Genomic DNA, 19,090 nt, shown 5'->3' on the forward strand with positions numbered 1-19,090 from the left:
GAATAAATTATGATTAAAAATTTGATAAAATTTTGCGAATGATATAAAACTCTGATGTTCATGAATTTTGGAGGGATCACTCTGTGCAAGGTCTAGTTTACGGTAGTACTTTCAATTTTATTGAGCTCTGAGGCTCATAATACTTGGAGCAATTACTCTAAGGAATATCCAGTTTACTATTTCAATCCATTTTAAAACGAGCTATTTCACCCTCCCTTTGATTCACGATTTACTGAGTGATTAATTGAGAACTTATTTTTCTTTAAAGAGGTAGTTCTCAATTTTTACAGCCCGATAGTGTTCGGGCTTCGCAAAAAAAAAAAAACTCGAAGATAATTGATTGATGTAGGGCATGTTTTCAAATGAAAAGACGAAAAATTCCTTACTTTAAAAAAATAACATTAAATATAATAAATGTAGGAACGATTTAGTGCTTCTAATCTTATCGTTTCAATTTAAGTAAGTTAAGTTTAATTTTCAATTAAGAATCAGTTTAACACCGAGAAACGGGGTGGGCTAAGGAGGGTACGTTTCGAAACCATTAAAACAACAAATTACTAGAGCAAGACAACTAAAGCATGGACTTTATAAACCATACAAGGGACGGGAAAACTGCGACAAAGAGAGCGTTATAATTTATACAAAAATATTCCACGGTTTGTACGAACAAGGGGATCAGGGTTCGTACAAAATTTTTGGAATGAAATTCCCTGACTTTTTCAGTTTTTCCCTGACTAAATTCCACAAATTTCCCTGACCATTTGCAATAACGTATCATGGCGAACATATATGAAAACAAATCTAAATTCACTCGAATCATTTTTGCATGAGTTGTGATTGTTATAAAAATTAAAACTACTTCGTTTAAATTTAACTTTATCTAATTAAATAATAAATAAACGGAGCGAGCGAAGAGAGGCACGCGAATTTGGGGCTCTTGTCAAATCTCAGATAACAAATTTTCTGGACACTCTTATCCAGACTTTAAATTTCCCTCCAATATATTTTTCCCTGACCTTTTAGGACCATTTTCCATTTCCCTGACCTTTTAGGCCCGTTTTCCATTTCCGTAAATTTTCCCTGACCTTTTAGGCCCGTTTTCCATTTCCGTAAATTTCCCCTGACCTTTTAGGCCCATTTTCCATTCCCGTAAATTTCCCCTGACCTTTTAGGCCCATTTTCCATTCCCGTAAATTTCCCCTGACCTTTTAGGCCCATTTTCCATTTCCGTGAATTTCCCCTGACCTTTTAGGCCCATTTTCCATTTCCGTGAATTTCCCCTGACCTTTTAGGCCCATTTTCCATTTCCGTGAATTTTCCCTGACCTTTTAGGCCCATTTTCCATTTTCGTGAATTTTCCCTGACCTTTTAGGCCCATTTTCCATTTTCGTGAATTTTCCCTGACCTTTTAGGCCCATTTTCCATTTTCGTGAATTTTCCCTGACCTTTTAGGCCCATTTTCCATTTTCGTGAATTTCCCCTGACCTTTTAAGGCCCGTTTTCCATTTCCGTGAATTTCCCCTGACCTTTTAGGCCCATTTTCCATTTCCGTGAATTTCCCCTGACCTTTTAGGCCCATTTTCCATTTCCGTGAATTTCCCCTGACCTTTTAGGCCCATTTTCCATTTCCGTGAATTTCCCCTGACCTTTTAGGCCCATTTTCCATTTCCGTGAATTTCCCCCTGACCTTTTAGGCCCATTTTCCATTTCCGTGAATTTCCCCTGACCTTTTAGGCCTAGTTCCAATTTCCCTGACTTTTCCAGGATTTCCAGGTCGTGTACGAATCCTGGTTAGGATTTTAGAACACCAATTTAATTTTATCATAGAACATTTTCGATTCAAAATTGCCTAAAGAACATCCCCCTTAATTTCTGACAGACCTTTCAGGAACCACTCCGAATTCACGTACCTCAAAAATCTATACTTAGTTTCTGGTCCTCTTAAGAATTATAGTCCATGACATTAGGCTTAGCTCATCGCAATTATAACTTAGTGAAGTCATCGAAAATTAAACCCGACCAAATATAATAAAATTTGCATATTCAAATTTAGGGAGGGGTTATTCCTAAACCTCGAGAGAAATTGACTGAAACAACGTTAAGTTCGTTCGTTCGCGGTTTGGCTTTAAATTTTTAAGACCCCGCCTATTTCGTGTTTAGCTTAGTGTTCTATAGAAATATTTGCACCCTCTTATAAATATGTTAATTGCAAACAAATTGATTAAAATATTCAGGCAGCGGCTGCAAAAATGGGTCAAACGATACGTTTAACTAGAAAGGGTCAAACCACTGACTTGTCGAGTTGAGAAATATTATTTAAATAGTCAAAATTAATACGCAAATTAAATTAAACGCGCCGCGTATATGGGCATTTTGAAATTGAATTTGATTGATTGTACGCTTTAATTTTAAATCAGGGTTTTAAACCAAAGCTGGGAACCTCCTAATTACAATTATACAAGCTGTTCCTGATAAGTCGGTCCAAGAAGCGATATCTAGTTTACTAGGGAGAAGGTATAAATTCGCCAGATTTCCAGCTTTATCTCCAGTCCAAACGTAGGTCCGGAGTTAATCCCCCTCTCTAAATTACAACCAGCATCTCATTGGTTCTTGAAAACTCACGTCAGCGCGACGCGAATGACGAAAATTATATATTTTCGGACTGAGGGGAGGCGAAATAGCCCGGACTCCTTTTACGTCCCCCCTTGTATTTTGAAAGGGGGATTGGGACTATGGCTCGCGAATACTTAGGCATCTTATACCTTCTCCCTAGAAAACTAGATATCGCTTCTTGGTCTGTCCTAAATTAAAGGGTGTTGTTCTTAAAGTCAGACTACATTTTGTACATCAGTTATGTATTTCTACGTACACGAGTTCCAACCATATTCGTGGGGAAAACGTGACTAATTCTTTCTTCAGCCATGCAAAAAGATAATTCTTTTAATATAATTCTTCGCCGATAGATAAAATTTGCATATTGACATTTGCTAAGCTTCTCTTCAAACAATATAACGAGGGGGAACAAGCTGGGTATATCAAATCAACTTCCGGAATATATAGGGAATGTTCTAGATATACCAAGGTGTATCCAGTTATGAATTATAATTTTCACATTCTTATTCTAACCCTGTCTGTATTTGGCGCAAATTACCCCTGAAAATTGCTCTCTTTTTCTCTCAGTTTTCTTCTAATGGTATTTAAACACGCAGGTTGATATCTTAATTCTAACGCATATATCTTAATTCTACAAAAATATCAAAGTGGAGATAATACCTTATTTCTATTAAAATTACGTTTACACTCCCTTTAAAAACGTCACCTACGTACAAAAATAAATACGTTACACTAAATTCAACCCATTCAAACTGTCACTTGTATTATCTTAAATAAAAACACCAAAAGAGTGTTATCTATCTCTTCGACTCTATAACGAAATCCAATACCACCTGTCACTTACAACCCAGTTAAACCTAAGCAAGCGTAACCCGAGCTCCAGTGTCAATACAGGTAGTCAGTACCCCAATATAAACGTCCCCTTTTATTAAAGTCTACGTTATAGGCCTAACTTCTAACTTTCCTAAGCGATTGATGCGCTAAGCCTAAATCTAAAGTAAAAACAACGGCCACGCTATCTTTACGACATATTACAGAGACACTTGTCCATATAAACAGTGGACTTAATACCGTCTGACAAGCCTTAATAGGGGTGCAAATTAACACGGTTTTTACGCATCACACCCTGGGTTAGGGATTAGGCGTCTGAAGAGACAGTAATGGTTCCGTTTTGTACATATATATATACACACACACACACACACCGGTAATTAACATAAATTGATTTAAAGGGTGTTTCGGGTAACTCGGGACTAGCTTTAGGTGTTTTAGCGTAGTTCGAAATAACGCTAGGGAACTAAAGGTTTAACGGCTTTTGTAGAGAGAAAGAAAAACAGAAGAGATTTGGAAAGCAAAGAACTCGCAACGATTGCAGCTAGCTTTCCCGTGATCAATATTGGATACGAACTAATTAGATAAAGTAGTAAGAAGTGATTTCTTTTCTATTTTCCCCCCGATTTTTCGATTTCTACCCAACCGAGAACCACGAACGGGGCTTATGTATAGTACAGATTAATGTTTTAAGCGATTCTTTTGAGGTATTTTTAAAGATACTAGCCTGGTTTTTCATTTCATAAAATTTGCCATATTCAAGGGAAAATCTGGAAAGGTCAGGGTATCGAGACTAAAAGGTCATGGAAATGTCTGGGGATTTAAAAATTGACCAAAAAGGTTAGGGAACAGATACGTAATTTAAAAAGGTCAAAAAGACCAGGGAATTTGATCTTAGTGGCAACCCTGAAATATATCACGTGGCCCAAAGTTCGCGGTCCACAAAATGACAGTACCCAAAACCAAAAGTCTACAGAAATTTGACTTACAGATGCGTTGTTTTTGAGGAAATGTTGGCAGGAACCGTGGTGAGATTGGCTTGACTACAGTCCACTTTGAATGGCTCAGTACACTTGCATCTTAGGGGACAGTCCGCAATAACTGATGGGTCCGTGGTGGTCTCCGAGTTTTGCGCGACAGTGGGTTGTACCATAGAATCCATGGGTCTTGTCGGCGATAAGTGGACAGTCTGTGGTGGTAAAGCCACGGCCGCAAACCCACTGACCAATTGGAAGGTCAGAAATAGGCCAATCATACAAATGTTGAATTTGCGATGACCTAATCCGCCAGATGTGGTTGCCAGGCCTGAAACATTTAGGAATACGTTAGTTAAATGCATTTTAACTAATAATAATTAAAATAATATTTAAATAACATTAGCGTATATTAAACACAACCAAAAATGACTAAATTAGACATTTTTGGAGTTACGACCTTTTTTTAAATTTACCAATACATTATCCATAACCTATCACTTACAAACACACGTATCATTCATAACCGATATGACATAAAATAATGGATTAATCCAAGCATACAGGTGCTAGTCAAAAATTCAACAAATAATAATATTATCGAAATGGCAGCGGGTGTACTTTCCACTTTACATAACCCTACGGTAAAAACACGTAACTTGCCTATACTCTGCAAAGTACAAAAATAAAACAGGAAGTTTCCCAAACCCATGAAGAAGTTAAAAAAACAAATCCACCTTCAATATGCAGTACCTGTAAACCTAAGACACGAGCAATTACACACGGAGTGAAAGGAACTTTAGACTAAACTCAGTGTGAAGTTGGCAAAAGAAAAAAAAAATAAGATGGATTTAAAAGTAACTCAAAAGTCATATTTCTTTTTCTTCGCCCGTAAATTTTTGCGCCAAAATCTGTCCGCGAGAAAACGCCTTGCGCAGGAAGAGACCCCTTTCGATATTTTCTTTTTTTTTTTTTACGAAACCCAGTAAAAATCGTACTAAATAATTCGACCTATATATGATTTTCCGAAAACCGACTAGAGTTTGGCTGACGAATGATACCTAAGCCTTGGCATACATAATATAAACAGCCGAAATTATTTCCTACTACAACCACCAAATAAAATTGCTTCTACTTTACTAGTTATCTTTGTAATATTAGTAAAAAGACGATTAAAAACTTGTTACGTAACCTGGAAGTGACCCTTAATCTTGCCAATTTAAAAGCGTGATTTTGGAGAAAATATTTTATCATCGTATAGGGGTTACATTCGGACTTATTACGACTTTTACGGCGTTAATTAACCGAGGGTTTTTAGGTCAAGTTTAAAACTAGTTTGAACGTAACCGTAAAAGTGTTGAATCATGTAATACCTAGTATTACCTGTACCCTGTGTTTTTAATAATTGTTTGTTAATTTTAAAACTAATTGGGGTGGAGACAAATTTGCAGTTTATAATTAGACCAAATATTTAATTACGCGTAAAATATAAAAGTTGCGCGTGTTTAAACACCTTTTCTATAGAAATCTAAATAACAGCGTACTTTTTAATGCTAAGCCTATTAGGTCAAATTTACCACAAATTTAAACGATTTCTGTTAAAAAGGCGAGTTACATTCACGTAAGTACTACGTAGCTGTTTCGTAGTTCAACGAACTAGTTTTATACATAATTAATCACGAGTGTATCAAATCGCTAAGTCTAATTCATTACAACAGGCGAAACAAAAATTTTAACTCTCACCAGATTTTTTTGCAGACAAATTCCTCGTGGTACTTCGGGTAGTAGTTCCAAAATTGAGGCCACCCGAACCGACATTTAAAATAGCAGAATCTCCTTCCATAGTCTTTAAATTTGTTATAAATCGTGTCCATGGTTAACATCGCGTCGCGCGCGTTTATAATAAACTTCCATGTATAAAACGGCGTTTTAAAACATTGAATAAAGCGGTATCGTTAAGCCTAGTCGCCGCACGCGAACATTACTTGTCAGAACTTCAGTGTCTAAACGTCGACTGCTTCAAAAATGTACAAATTCTAAACAGGGGGCGGGGCCAAAGGTTAATTAGTGCCAAATTGCACTAGTACTAATTTTTAGCGCCTATTTAAAACCGCATACACCCGTCCGATAGCGAATTAAAATCTAAAAAGGGGGCTGGACAATTACTCAAAAAATCAGATTTCCAGTTTCAAGTAAGAAAGTGAAAGGGGGACACATTACTCGTTACGACGTGACGTCATTCAGAATAAAACTTTCGGCTGTTTAATCTCAACTTGATCCTTTCTTAACAATTTTTTTTATCCAGGGGGGATATATATTTTTTCTTTTGCAAAAGTCGGTCATACGTAGCTCGCTTCTTTACGACAAGCCAAGGAACAGCCAAATATTTTTAAGCAATCAGCCAACCACGTTTCTTGGTGGTGAGCAAATTTACAAACCCCTTTAAGTCCTCGATTTCGTAAAAAAAAATAAAGAAAACACGCGCTTAATTGCGCTGGGAAACTTGACTAGATTCTTACAGCGTCAGAAAAAACGTGCTTATGATCGTGGCTTTTAAACCACGTATAAAAAGCAACGGGAAATTTAAAGCGCGCGCGAACCGAAAGGGCGCGAAAACGCGAGTGAGTCTTTCCCGCCAAGTCTCTCGGAGTCGCTTCCGAAAAATGGGGCTGAACCGAAGACTTTTTTCTTGAAAAAAATTATATAAGAAAAGGCTGTAGGACGAGAAAGGGGAAGCTTGCCTACTTCTTATTTATTTTCATCTCGATTTTTATATCCCGTTCGAGATCCCGCTACTCGTAGTTTTTTAAGCCTTTGACAAGGGATAGATAAAGTAGGGGAGCTGGTTTTTCCCCTTTCTGGAGCGATTCCTCGCGCGCGCCGCCGCCACTGAGTGAGGTCAGTGCACTATCAGGCCGCTGCCTCGCACGCGTGGATATTTCAATCGCTCTCCGGTTGGTGGCGGGGTTTTTGGCCCCTTTTTCACACACACCAGAGCGGAGCTGTGACGCAAAGGGTGCTCGCGATGCTGTAACAGAAACTGAGCTACTCCGTTCAATAGAAGAGTTAAAGACCCGATCCCCTTTGAAAAGCCGACCGCCGAAGTCTATGGGTGCTGGGTGCGTTGGGTGCCTGTGTTTTCGTCGTGGACCCCCTAGTCGTGATCGATGGCTTCACAGCTGCGCGTAGCACGTGGGAGGCGATCTAGGCGCCACCATTTTCCCGCCTTCTTAACCCTTTTGGTTCCGGGGAAGGGGTGTAGACAATAGGGGGTTTCCCACATACCCCCAAAAATATGATATAATAAACAAGCCTACCAAGACCCTGATAGCCTAATGGCCACTTACCATAAGATTGTTAAGTGCATCTTGACAAGTGGGGATACAAGTTCCCTCTATGATAGGCTTTGATCATTGATAGGTTCTCCATTCTCCAATGATTTCCATGCGCTCCTTCAATCAGGAATAAGTTCTACAAGGATTTCCATGGGTTCCTTCGATCAGGAATAAGTTCTACAAGGATTTCCATGCGTTCCTTCGATCAGGAATAAGTTCTACAAGGATTTCCACGCGCTCCTTCGATCAGGAATAAGTTCTACAAGGATTTCCATGGGTTCCTTCGATCAGGAATAAGTTCTACAAGGATTTCCATGGGTTCCTTCGATCAGCAACAAGTTCTACAAGGATTTCCATGGGTTCCTTCGATCAGCAACAAGTTCTACGAGGATTTCCATGGGTTCCTTCGATCAGCAACAAGTTCTACAAGCATTTCCATGCGTTCCTTCGATCAGGAATAAGTTCTACAAGGATTTCTACGGGCTCCTTTGATCAGGAATAAGTTCTAAAAGGATTTCCATGCGCTCCTTCGATCAGCAATAAGTTCTACAAGGATTTCCATGCGTTCCTTCGACCGGAAAGAAGTTCTACACGGATTTCCATGGAGTTTTTTTATCGGTAATTAGTTCTTCTAGGATTTCTAACGGTTACTTCGACCAGGAATTACTTACGTAGTTTGCATTGGTCAGGGAGAAGTAATCCAAGTTTCGTCCAGAGATGATCCGACCTGACCAACATCTGCAATATTATAATCTCCACTTTGGGATTACCTATAAAGGGGTGAAACTTAAAATTGGAGGGTTCTCTTTTCCCCAATAATACCGATCGTCCCATCCCATGGGAGCAAACTGAGCAAAAATAAAAGTTGCTCTGGCAAAAATTGATTTTATCCTTATTTCTTTCTTTACTTCTGGCTTCGCTTTTTTTATTATTATTTTCACCCATCACTGTCTTGACAGGCTCTCCTGTAAGTTGGCCTTCTAAAGTTACGTGTTAGGCCCTTCCCATACTGGTACATAGCTTTTCTCTTTAAACTTAGGCGCATACAACCCTTTGGGACCATTGATTACTTTTAAAAGCCAACCAGACTTATTTGCTCTCTTAAACAATGGAAACTTTGTCTAGGGTTAACACTAAAATAAAAGAAGACTTCTAAAAAAAGAGAAAGAAAATAAACTAAGCGGCTTTGATTGATCGTAAGAGTGTGTTAAATAAAGTTTTCTTTACGCTTAAAGGGGTTTTAACAACTGCAAGTACTCATCCCTAAGCCTAAATTCTCATTGAATAAATTTAATTTATTATCAAGCCTAAATTAAAGTCTCTTTCATCTAAAAACATTTAATAATTGCAATTGTAAAGGCCATTTCTAACTTTAACTACAGGTTGGTAAGCCTAAATTCAAGATCGATTAGTGTTTAAGCCTAAATTATAGATAGAAAGATACTAAGTCTAATTCTAGATCGAAAGATACGAAAACGTTCCCACCCAAGAAATTCACTAACCCTAAATATTCAAATACACATTCCATACGCAAATCACTAAGCCTAATTTACTAAAATTAAAAATAAAAAAAAACTAACTAGTGACTTTGATGGATTGAATATGCGTGTGTTCTTAACCCTTAAAGGGGCTTTAACAAAAGTATATAACCCCCTTTCTTCCAAGGAGCAACTTTTACTTGAATAATAATTCAAAAGGAAAGACGTACGAATAATTTAAAACCCCGGTAGTCAATGAGGCTTAAATAGTGCATGGTGGCTCAACAGAGGGTGAAAAGACGCGGAGGGTCGCTAGGTCGAGGTGTTGGGTCAACCCTTAACGCCTCACTTTATACTTCCCTACAATACATCTTTTCTAGAACGGTTTCCTCGGCTTAGGTTAACGTTACGAATTTTAATTTCGTCGCCCTGAGTACACCGAGGAGCAAAAATGAAAGGAAATTAATTCAATCCACGATGTGTGTGACCCGCGGTTTTTATTAATCCCTTGATGTTAAGAATTAACCGTTTCTCTTTTCAAAGAGGAGATGAAAGTATCACATTTTGGAGAGTTGCGTTGAAATATGTAAAGAGTTCCGAAAATTCCTTATTTTTTCCCACCATTTTGCAGAGTCCCAAACTCATCCCAGACCTTTTCCTCCGTTTTGCCAATCCTTGTTTTTTCCCCGACCTTTTCTCCATTTAGCAAATCTCTGATTTATAAAGGATATCCAGGTTAATTAATAACCCTGATTTCAAAATAAAATTAAAACCAGTGAGAAAGGAGGTGAGCGGTAATGATGATGGGCGACCTGCGGCAATGAAAGTCTTCCTGCGTATACCTTACGAACACCATTACCCTAAGGTAGGTGATTGTTAAATGCTGCCGCGTAGAGCCATTGTATTTGTATGAGAACTAGCTTCTATTTTTAAGACACGGGGATGTTCTTTACGTTTCAGTACCGTACGACCCTACCTAAACGCTGAGGATGCTGGGAGGTTTCTGGTCCATCCCTCACTCCTTCAAGTTGAAACGGCATCATTTGGAAAACACAGAAGTGAGATGAGACCAGAAGTACTGAGCTAACCAAATTCTTCACTCGGCGATAGTGAATATTCTTGATAACACAAGGACGGTTGGCCCTCTAGTAGCGGTTTCTGAATTTTCCCTCCAAAACGTGAGACGCTCGCGGTGGTAGACGGCCTAACTAGATTCAAACACAGGCGTCCGTGTTCCGCGGCTTTAGGTTGAGGGGAAGGGGGTAGGAAATGTTTTTGGAACTCGACCAGTAGTGTAGGCGCGTGGGAAGCGGCATAAAATCCTCAAATTTGTTCACTAGTGCCAGGATCTACTATCAATGCTAGAGCCCTTCACTTCTAGTCTCATCTCACTTCTGGTAAACAATATTTGGTTTCAAATCCTGTAAATCTTTACGATTACCTTCACTTTAAGAAACCACTGACTTACCCAGAAAAAAAAAGCTTTTCTAAAAAGAGGAAAAAATTCCTCATTTCTTCACTATAGTATAATTAATATTATAATTTCTGTATTGTACAAACCGGGGTTATACACCTTCCTTCATAATATTAAAAGAAAGCAGCAGAAGTACTTCTTGTATTTAATAACCCGCGAAAGAAATAGACTCCCATAACTGTCAAAAAATAACTCAACTCTGCTGTAATAAATGCCGTTATACCGTAGATTATAGTATAACCAGAAGTGTTATATAACAACAGAAGTATGACACTAAATGAGATACGTTTCCAAAAGGGTTCACGCTGTGTCGTCTGCACGATATAGGGCTAAGAGTACGGAACCTAAATTGGTTAGACAGGGCTTAAAAACTGCACGAACACGGAACACCAGGCGGGAGACTAGCCAGCTCGCACTGCCTCTAGCGGCGCTTCTTGGCGCGAGTGAAATAACCCAAGAAGATCAATTGAGAGTTGCCAATGTTTTCTAGGAAAACCCTTACCATGGGAACAAAGCATTACAGAAAACATAACTTATTGTTAATATGTTGCTTACGATATAACAAAAAGTTATAATGTTCCTATATTCCCGGCACCTAAGTTGGCTTTAAACCTCTTTTTATATTTTTCTCCTGGGATTAACTTGCTCGGGGTTTCGTGCCAAAAATTTTGATATACCGGTGGTAGCTACTATTATATCTGAAATGGAGAGAATAATAAGGATTAATGCGAATCGTGTGACAAACGCAGCCCCTTAGATCTTATTTGAAAAATAACCCTAATATTCTTTCTTTTAATCCCCTAGCTAGCTGGGTCGTCGTCAACTTGCTTGGCCACTTGCGAGCAGCGAGCGAATAGTCTCAAAATCAAGTATGAGACCAATAGCAGCGTTTTGGAGGTGCTGTTCAGCAACTGACTTTGCTCAAAAATGAATTGCACTTCAGTACCCGGTGGAGGGATATTGTGATATTTAAGATTAGCTAGGGTTATGGTTTAGATGTGAGCTGGTAATTCACAAAAATTGCAGGGTCAAATTAGCCGACTTTCCCAGGTTTTTCTGAGGATTTCCCGTGGTTTTCTCTGACCTCTTTAGAAATGCAAGATTTTTGTTTTCATAAAAAGTCAACCCTTTGCAAATTATGTTGTATTGTAAAGTGCAGCAACCCCAGAAATGTTCCTCTCTAAAACCAAATTCCCTGAACTTTTTTTGGCCTATTTTTTTAATTATTTGACTCTTCCAGGTTTTCCTTGACCCGTTGCAACCCTTTATAATTAATGGCAGGAACCTAACCTGCCATTGTTTATACAGTTTTTATTTTCCTGGGGCAGACTCGGTCGTTTTAGAACAATCTAATTAGATATTCAGTTATTCCCGTTCTTTATATTTTGTGGCCCTGTCATGATATCGTCTCAGTTGACTTAAATGATTTAGGGTCGAGCCTTGGTCTGAGTGACGCCGGTATATAAAATCCTAATGGTTGTAAATCATCTATGAAGAAAAATTACGCTTCAATAAAACTAAATCGGACTTCTTTTTAACGAAAACAAATTTAAATTTTGAAAGGAGACATATCTACTACTACAAGACAGTAAATTTGGGGGCGTTAATTTAATACTCGCATGACGCAAGTGATGGTTTTCAGATCATTCATATAATAATCTACTGAATGATTTTTATTGATATTTTTATGATATTAGAGACTTTAAGAAACTGGCTATGAAAGATGAACCTAACTTTAACCCTAAACAAAAAAAAAAACCTTACCTAAACTAATAGGTCTCTGGTCTCGAGAAATTAATTTTTCTACAAGTTTTCCGGTCTATTCCTTAAAATATCTTTATTTAGTTCTAAATGCTCAGAAATGGATGCTTGATTAGCAATTCATGGTCCAATTGAATTTACATCATGGCATTTATTTGAACTTATTATATCCTTGACCCTAACGTAAGGTCATGAACGTTTCCTCTACGTTCTTATATATGTTTTTATATATGAACTTGATTTTCTAATGATTTCAGTAATACGATACCGCGAATCGAAAGAATGAATGTTAATTCAAATCAATGAACTCCGAACTCATTTTTCCTCGCATTTGTGTGAGAATTCTGGTATCATTAAGATTTCTCTCTTAGCTAAGGGGTCATGACACTCTTTCAGATATAAATACTATCTTCTCAACTTCCCGGAATTCACGTATCTCCAATCGGAGTTTGCAATATATTCTATACTCGATTACTTTGTGGGCAGTACCTTTCCATATCAGCGCAATCTCCTTCATCAGTTCACCAAACTTGGGTTGGCTTTCTATAGAAGGATCTAGAGAGGAAAAAAAGGAAGAGATGGACAGTGGTCCCTGTTAGGTTCCCTTTGTGGACGACGTCAAACGTAACGTAACGAAACCAACGGAAACGCTCGAATGAACTCGTAATTTCGTCCCATTTAATAATAATCATCGCTGCCTTCTTCTAAAAGCGACTCTCAATGTATCTTTTGCGAAATACTGTACTGTCCTAGCCATTCTCTTATCAAAAGACAGATTACAGTGTGCGGAAGTTGATATAAGTGAAGTTAGAAACGTGTAGCACTCAAGATCGCTCGTTCTGAGCAAGTCGAAATTTTACAAGAACCTTTACACGTTAAGAGTTAATTCTATGCTCGATAGAAAGATCGCACGTGTTAAGCCTAATTCTATGCTCGAAAGAAAGATCGCGCGTGTTAAGCCTAATTCTATGCTCGAAAGAAAGATCGCGCGTGTTAAGCCTAATTCTATGCTCGAAAGAAAGATCGCGCGTGTTAAGCCTAATTTCTAAATAAAAATTTAAAATCACGTGTAATTTAAGTTTTCACGTTTTAAGAAGATACTCCCGCCATTTACTTCTGAGGTAACTCAGAGCGTCTTGAATTTTCCCTGCCTACGTAACATTTCCTTGGCATGAAAAAGAAGAACATCTTCCCCATCTCTTCAAGCTTTTATGCCTCGCTTGAAGAGGAAGCTTTGAAAGCAACTCTGTTCCGAATATCATTTTCTACAAAAAACCGTTGTTGCCTTTTTACTTTATTCTAGAAAATGCAAAGGCAGACGACCGCGGAATAGATGGTCTTTTTTAAAACGTTTCTTTAAAGTTTGAATTTCCTCGTAAAAATGGTTGAACTTTATAGGGTGCTTGCCTCGGGGTAGGTGCAAGCAAGGATGAAAGCTAGCTTCAAAACAGAATTGTCCTCATCTGACACCAAGGTTTTTTTAGGGTTCTAAAATAAGGGTCGTATATGCTATTTATAACAATAAAAAAGGAAATATTCTAGTATATTTCTTATATGAACTTTAAGGTACTGCTGCAAAAATACACATTTTTCTTGAAGACCTGATCTAACATTTAAGGGGAATGTTGCTTAACTTAAGCGTGGGCACAAAATTCTGTAAAAAAAAACCTTAAAAAGTCCTTCAACTTTTCAAAAAACGCTATCTAACAAATTTTGTCATTTTTCTTGAATAACTTTACGTCAAAATTTTGTTTGATACGTTTGGATATCACTTCAATAATCTCTCGAGTCTCGACACAAACCAATTTTCTAAAAACACATTTTTTGCGGGTTCCCTAAGGTTCCCAAGTCCCCAAATCTCAAAGTCCCAGACAAGACATATCCCATTTCCTAAATTCCCAACAAAACGTCAATATTTATCGAGATTTAACATTTTTTTCTCTTTAAATCTTCAAACAGAAAACCGATAATATAATCAATAGGTAAACATATTCACGGGACGTTCAGCTCGCGTCTTCACGATTATAGAATAGATGTCATCAGACATGGAGGATTCACACACCTTACACAAGGAAGTCAGGCTAATTGGAGTACAAAAGTGCAGACTACTTTGTCCTTTAAGTAGCCTGGCCTCCTTGGGTAAATGGTATGAATCATCCTAGTCTGAAAGCTTTATATATATTGCCTTGCATGTGCTGCATATCATCTCACGTCATAACAACGCTATACTTACGTTGCCCCTTTAAAGATGGCGACGGTTGAATATAATCGAAATATCGATTACTTTCTCTAGAAAATAAATAATCGATTATATACTACCAAGAAAAATATTTTGTTAACAGTTTTGAAATAAGATTTATTTTTTTCTTCGTTAGGTAATTTTATTTACAGTAATATTTGTTTTTTTTAAAAGCTACCAAAAACACTTTAGTTTTTGTCGAGGTTTTTTTGGGATATTCTCATTTTTGCTATAGTTTATACTCTGTCTAGATTGTTACTTTTTTAGGCCTAAAACATTTTTCAAATTTGTTCATTCTGCAATCAATTTCTTGGTTCTTAGTTTGTTGTTTTAATTAACTGAACGGGAGGGAGGGAGAGAGAGGAGTAATTTTAATTACAATTAAATTAAAATTCATAAAAGATGATAAAATTAACTTGAATTTTAATCAGTGACCAAGGTTTAGGAAAATCGGTTCAATTCGGTTGTAGGATAACCAAGGCTTAGGAAAAATTGTGCTTAGGATTGAACTAAGTTTAAAAAACGACTTTTTCACCCTCAAATTGCAAAAATTCCACGGTTTTTCAGTTACTGTGTATAATTGTAACAAGAAGATGGTTCATATTTGGTTTCGATTTAATTTTTGGTACTTTTCGAAAAATGGAGGGGACGGATTTAGAAAAATACTCTGTTTGTGGAATGTTTACGATTTAAAGGCGAAATGTTTATTGGTTAAATTATAACCATGATTTAATAATAATAATTTCTTTTAAAATAGTTTAAAAACTCATAAAGGACGTATAGATACCTTTGGGGGTTTAGTTGGGGAATGTTTTTAGGAAGACATATTTACATAAAAACACAAATTAATAAAATAAACACAAACTTTCGAAGTTTAGGGAATGTTTTCGTTTGTTTTTAGTTTAGTTCGAAGACTTCATCCTTTCGTAGAAATTAGCTCGAGTGTTTTAACACGCCCCCTTTTTTTAAAGTTTTCATTTTTAAATATTCAATATATCCAATAATATAATTTTGGTATATTATTTTGGTTTTAAAACGTCTCAAAATGCGGAATCAATCATATTTCATTTCATATAATTAATTATATTTTTCCTTTTAAAAGTTTTTCTTTTTAAACTTTGGTTGGGTTATCATTTTCAACGTCAATTTTCTTTTCGAGTTGTTTTTCGAGATCAGGATAAGCGGGCGGAGGGATATCGTCTTGGAGGGCTACTTTTTTGACGACATTCATCTCGTTTTGGATGGATTCGTACTCTGATTCTACCGTTTGAATTGCTACACCCGGGTTCTTTTTGACAGTGTCGTAAGGGTTAGGCTTAGCTTGACTTTTGCCAGTGATGAAGCCGTATAGTGGGCTATTAAAAGCCTATAATAGGGAATTTTCTTGTCAAAAATGAGCCATTTTGGCAATTTTTAGATGATAACGTCATTCTAACTACGATTTGGCTTTTTTCTTACAAAATAATCATGCTTTTGACTTTGACATGCTTTGAAAGACCGAGGCTTATTTTATCCCCGATTTGACACGCTGTCACACAAAGGCCGAGACTTATTGTAGGCCCGATCTTACACGCTACCCGTTAGACTACTAGACACGTTTGTACTACGCGCAATTTCTATGAGCTCTACTGCGTTCTACAATTTACTAATCCGGATATATTTGCAAACAAGATCCGATTGCGATTAACATGCACCAAGAAAATTGGGAGAAACCAGTCCCAAGCGTTATGTAGGCTTATAACTAACCCTAAATCAACATGCACCACGAAAATTGGGACAAACCAGCCCCAAGCGTTATGTAGGCTTATAACTAACCCTAAATCAACAGCCAGAGGTCAAATAAAGGTCAAATTATTATCTATCTAGACCGAATAGCATGACATGCACAAAAATGATCAAATTAGGCTCTAGGTAGAGGTCAATTGAAGGTCAAACTATCAACTCTTACGAATAAATCATTCATAAAAACAATAAAAGAATGTACTCACCAAACTAACTAAAGAGTTCCTGGGTGTTTCTCCCGAATTTTTACCTCGATAATACTGTAAAATAGACAAGAATTGATAATTTAACTCTATGTTAACAGTTGGTTAAGGTTTCATAAATGATGCGAGATTTAAACTCACCGAAACTAGAGCGATGAGAATCAGGACAACCAATATGGTGATGACCAACGTAATGGCGACTAGAGTGGCTGTTCCGTCACGCGAAATGGCCGTAATGGCCATGTGAGTGTCCGGAATTCGATTGTCGAAGACTTCCACGTCGGGCGAAACGTAGTCGGAAATATAGTAGAAATGAGATCGTCGATAATCGGCCACCATGCTGCCGTCGTTCATTTGTAGAAGTAACCCTCCAGTTTTCACCATTTCCTCTAATCGGAAAGCCGAATCAACCTTATTGTCGCCAATCAGCGAAAAGGTCACTTTGGTCATTCGAGAAGATGGTTCAACCGTCAAGTCACCGTCAACGCGGGCGTCCAAACGTTTCAATAAGTGTTGCGAAAGGCTTAACGGGGTTTGAAAGAAAATTGGTTGCTGGTCCGCGTAAACTAGTCTTAAAACTACGAATATTTAAATTCAATCCTTACCTTTTAATAGATTCAGCAGTATTGGTCTTCAAAGGCGAACCTTCGTGTCTGTAAGTCAAAGTGATGTCGACACTCTTAATAGGAACAAACTTGCATTGCCCCTTGTCCCTGGTGAAGGTATTGGATTCCGGAAGTTGAATACCAGCTTCATCGACGCACCAACATTCCTCCTTCCCAGTACTTTTATCCTTCATGCACTGAGTTGGCGAAAACTTTCCTTCCATATCGCAAACGGGGACATACTCGTGCTGCAAAGCGACATCGTTCGATCTGACTGATCGCGTATGTTCGCAACGCGTCTCGGATGTCACTAGAGGAATCACAATATCGGGCGCGGCGGTAGGAGGTTGGCAATCAACATTCTGTCCAGCGCGATCCACGAAAACGGGGGTACAAGTGCAAGGGTCGACGGTGCAAACCGCTTCCGCGTTTCCGGGACAACTGACGTTAGCGCAGATACGACTTCGACTGCAAGGTTCCAGTTCCTGGGTAACCGAGGCCCAAGGACAGTACACCATGTCTTTAGGAAAGGCAAGGGGAATTTCACTGAGTCAAGGTTTTAAAAGGGGAGGACACGGGGCGTTTTTTTAACTTACCAGGACATCTAGCTTGGCATTCCTCCTTGGAGGCAAAATTGTTGTCATTACCACCACACCCTCCGTATTTGAATTCCTCACACTCGTGGGTATGTTTATTGTAAAACCATCGTGATATTTGAGCGCGACACATACCAACTTCCATAAGTTGTTCGCAGACTGGTTCTGAATTGTTAGGAATTTAACGAAAAAATTTAGGCCTAGGCTTACGGGCAAAATGAAATCAACTTGTTTGAACAATTACTTACTGGGTAAGACGCATTCCTTGTGGCATTCATCCATGCTCAAGAAATTATTATCGTTTCCTCCACAACCGGTATAGGAAAACTCTTCGCATCGTTGACTGTCTTGATTAAAGAAAAATCTGGACATGGCGGCACCGCAATGTCCTTCCTTCAATTTTTGGGAGCATTTGTCCTCGCAATTAACCTTCTCTCCATTTTCGTTTACAAAATGGACAGCGCAACGATTACAAGGATCGGCGACGCAAATGGCTTCGGGATGTTGAGGACAATAAGCTTTAAGACATTCCTCCCGACAAACTTTAGGTTTAACATCCTGAGAATCTGGGCAAATCGGTCCCAAAGATTGTCTGTCGACGACTGTACCGTTTCGACTACACTTAACGAATCCTTTCGTTAAAGAGTCGTGGATGGGACGTCCGTACTTATCGACGCACCAGGCGAACTCTCCTTGTCTTTGTACAACGGCGTATCCTCCTACCTTGGAACAGTTTGGCATATGGACCTTCATCATATTTTGAACTTCGGATGTACTTCCTTCGAAAGCGAAACTAGATTCGGCCGCTTCCTTTTCGGTGACGTCAAAGTTCTCGAAAGAGTCCATGTTGGGTTCGACGCACTCCATGCCGCAGTCTCCCATACAACATTTCTGATGTCCGTCGCATTGGGAATCGGTAAGACACTTATGGCGACATCTCCAACTCATACTGCGAATTAAACTCCAGAAGGAAGGCGGTGGGCAAAGACCCGGTTTGGAGACCATAGCTTCGTGGACTTCATCAGCGACCATTCGTGCCATAATGCTACTAAATGGGTTGACTACTTGAGGCACTCGAACCGAAAGGCTACCGAAACGGGGTCCAATGACAACCGCTATCCTTGAAGTTACTGTGAAACATTCATGACAACCGAATCTGACTAAAACTGGCCACAAGAAAAGTCAGCAATCAATTATAA

The 19,090-nt window shown here is 38.4% G+C and overlaps 2 protein-coding genes across 8 annotated transcripts in view; both read right to left on the bottom strand.

Annotated features, from left to right (window-relative positions):
* LOC149623258 (uncharacterized) overlaps positions 1 to 7,564 on the bottom strand; it is a 45,469-nt gene extending 37,905 nt beyond the window's left edge. For 3 of the 5 annotated variants that reach the window (XM_089853213.1, XM_089853214.1, XM_089853212.1), the window contains exons 1-2: positions 6,162 to 7,564; positions 4,434 to 4,749 (exon numbers count right to left, since the gene is read on the bottom strand). In XM_089853213.1, coding sequence (XP_089709339.1) covers positions 4,434 to 4,749; positions 6,162 to 6,261 — 416 coding nt within the window. In that variant the 5' untranslated portion in view covers positions 6,262 to 7,564. The remainder of the gene's footprint in view (positions 1 to 4,433; positions 4,750 to 6,161) is intronic. The other 2 variants (XM_089853216.1, XM_089853215.1) reach the window with 1 other exon arrangement.
* Positions 7,565 to 14,796: 7,232 nt separating this feature from the next.
* The window catches only part of LOC149623260 (uncharacterized), a 60,728-nt gene continuing 56,434 nt past the window's right edge, over positions 14,797 to 19,090 (bottom strand). For all 3 annotated transcript variants that reach the window (XM_089853337.1, XM_089853336.1, XM_089853338.1), the window contains exons 18-23: positions 18,140 to 19,021; positions 17,892 to 18,056; positions 17,296 to 17,815; positions 16,832 to 17,213; positions 16,694 to 16,747; positions 14,797 to 16,071 (exon numbers count right to left, since the gene is read on the bottom strand). In XM_089853337.1, the coding sequence (XP_089709463.1) occupies positions 15,817 to 16,071; positions 16,694 to 16,747; positions 16,832 to 17,213; positions 17,296 to 17,815; positions 17,892 to 18,056; positions 18,140 to 19,021 (2,258 nt within the window). In that variant the 3' untranslated portion in view covers positions 14,797 to 15,816. The remainder of the gene's footprint in view (positions 16,072 to 16,693; positions 16,748 to 16,831; positions 17,214 to 17,295; positions 17,816 to 17,891; positions 18,057 to 18,139; positions 19,022 to 19,090) is intronic.

The sequence above is a fragment of the Phalangium opilio genome, unplaced genomic scaffold (genome assembly GCF_054372755.1).
Source record: "Phalangium opilio isolate 3A_F unplaced genomic scaffold, DU_Popi_V2 ptg000113l_1, whole genome shotgun sequence".
Taxonomy (NCBI): domain Eukaryota; kingdom Metazoa; phylum Arthropoda; class Arachnida; order Opiliones; family Phalangiidae; genus Phalangium; species Phalangium opilio.